Here is a 1,833-nt window from a genome sequence, read left to right as displayed (position 1 = left end):
TTTAATAAAATCGATTATCGTATGATGTTTTCTCAATTTGATTATTCCCTAAACGATAGTTTTTTTCTTCAATGTTACTATTATTACTAGACTTTTTTGACTCTAGTCTTCTTATGTCGTCAATGGCTGTGTTCCAAAATTCACTGCCAGCACTGAAAATTTATAATTTACATTAAATACGTGATCTATAGATTTTCAGCACTGGCAGTGAATTTTGAAACACTGCCAATGAGAAGTGTCAATAATACTGTTAATTGGCGCGGACAAGCATGTCTTGCGATTGTGATAGCCAATGGCCACGTTCAGCAGACAGTCCTAATTAGTGAGCGCTCAGTGATTGACTTTGTTACGATTGGTTTATTCACTTAGATCCAGCGAATCACTGTAAGCGCTCATTGATCTGCTGTTTGCTAAACATAGCTAATGTGAAACAACCTTTTCGAATGTGATCGAGCGAGAGCCGAGTTCTATATTAACAGTTGTCAGTTAGTAGTTACCTTTGGTCATCTCAACAATAGTGCTGAGTGCAAAACGATAACGGCTAATGTTTAAGTAGCAAGTTGCAATTCTTAATAAAATATCTAAAGAAAGTAAGTAAAAAATTGAGTATCTAATATTCTATCTAACCTATAAGTTGCAAATTACTATATATTTACTATATACTTTAAAATATATGAATAAGTATTTATATTATTTTTATTTAGAGTAACACAAAAATGCAATTTACAAAATGTATAATATATATATATTATATACATATGAATTTAATGTTTTAGGAAAAGATGAGTGAAAGAAATAGCAAAGCCAAAAAAAGTATTGTCTGGAAATATTATACGAAGAAAGATTACGTATTTGCTACATGTAATGTATGCACAAAAGCTATAAAACATGCAGGCAATACAACAAATTTGATGCAGCATTTACAAAGAAAGCATTTACTACATATAAGTGAAAATCAAAGAACAGTACAAAAGAATACTGAAAATGAAGACAATACAAATAACATTAACGAAAATATGACAAATGATCAGGAAATGATTAATAATACTGAAATAGAAGAAAATGAAGACATTGATGATCCTACATCTACACTTACAGTAAGAGAATTTTAATATTTTTTATATAAGTAATAAATATGTAAATAAAGAGTAAATTTATAATTAAAATTGGAAAGAAAGAAAAAATCTTTTACAAATAAAACATCAAATTATATATATTTTAACTTGATGTTTTGTTTTATAGAAAACAATAAGAAATATAACAAGTCTCATATGAATAATTAAAAAATTTTTTTGTAGGTACAAAATAAGTGCAATCAAATTGATACTGCCTTTCAACGCATCACTTCGTTCAGAGGTAAATATATTTTTACAAGAAAAGATGTGAAATATACTTACTAATAAAAAAATTAATAATCTTGTATATCTCTTTTCTCATTTAAAGAAGGAGGTACTATAGCTTGCGCTATAACAAACTCTACTGCATATATGATTGCAAAAGATCCCCTATCAATAGTAGAAAATGAAGGATTTCAACATTTAATGAAGATGGTTGCTCGCTTGTATACAATTCCAAGTAGAAAAAAAATTACAAAATTAATGGATCTAAAATAAGAAATTTTAAAAAATAAGTTTATTAATAACATAAAAAATATTTCGTCGTTTACAGTAACTTGTGATATTTGGACAGATATCTCGAATAAAAGTTATTTAGGGGTAACTATACATTATTTAAAAACTGAAACATTACTTGTTAAAGGTACTATTGGTGTAATACCGTTAGAAACTAATCATACTTCTGAGTATATTAAAAATGAATTACTTTCGGTTTTTC

At 27.4% G+C, this 1,833-nt stretch overlaps 1 protein-coding gene across 1 annotated transcript; it reads left to right on the top strand.

The window, feature by feature from the left end:
* Window positions 1-475: 475 nt before the first annotated feature.
* Window positions 476-1,356, top strand: LOC105457415 (the record flags this gene model as incomplete). The annotated part of the gene is made up of 3 exons (XM_011702066.1): window positions 476-590; window positions 777-1,097; window positions 1,299-1,356. Coding segments are annotated over exons 2-3 (373 nt in total), but the record flags the coding sequence as incomplete, so codon positions are not given.
* Window positions 1,357-1,833: the final 477 nt, after the last annotated feature.

The sequence above is a fragment of the Wasmannia auropunctata genome, unplaced genomic scaffold, assembly GCF_000956235.1.
Source record: "Wasmannia auropunctata unplaced genomic scaffold, wasmannia.A_1.0 LD335236.1, whole genome shotgun sequence".
NCBI classification, from domain to species: domain Eukaryota; kingdom Metazoa; phylum Arthropoda; class Insecta; order Hymenoptera; family Formicidae; genus Wasmannia; species Wasmannia auropunctata.
The sequence above is the reverse complement of the archived record's forward strand: the minus strand, read 5'-3'. Positions and strand labels throughout refer to the sequence as shown.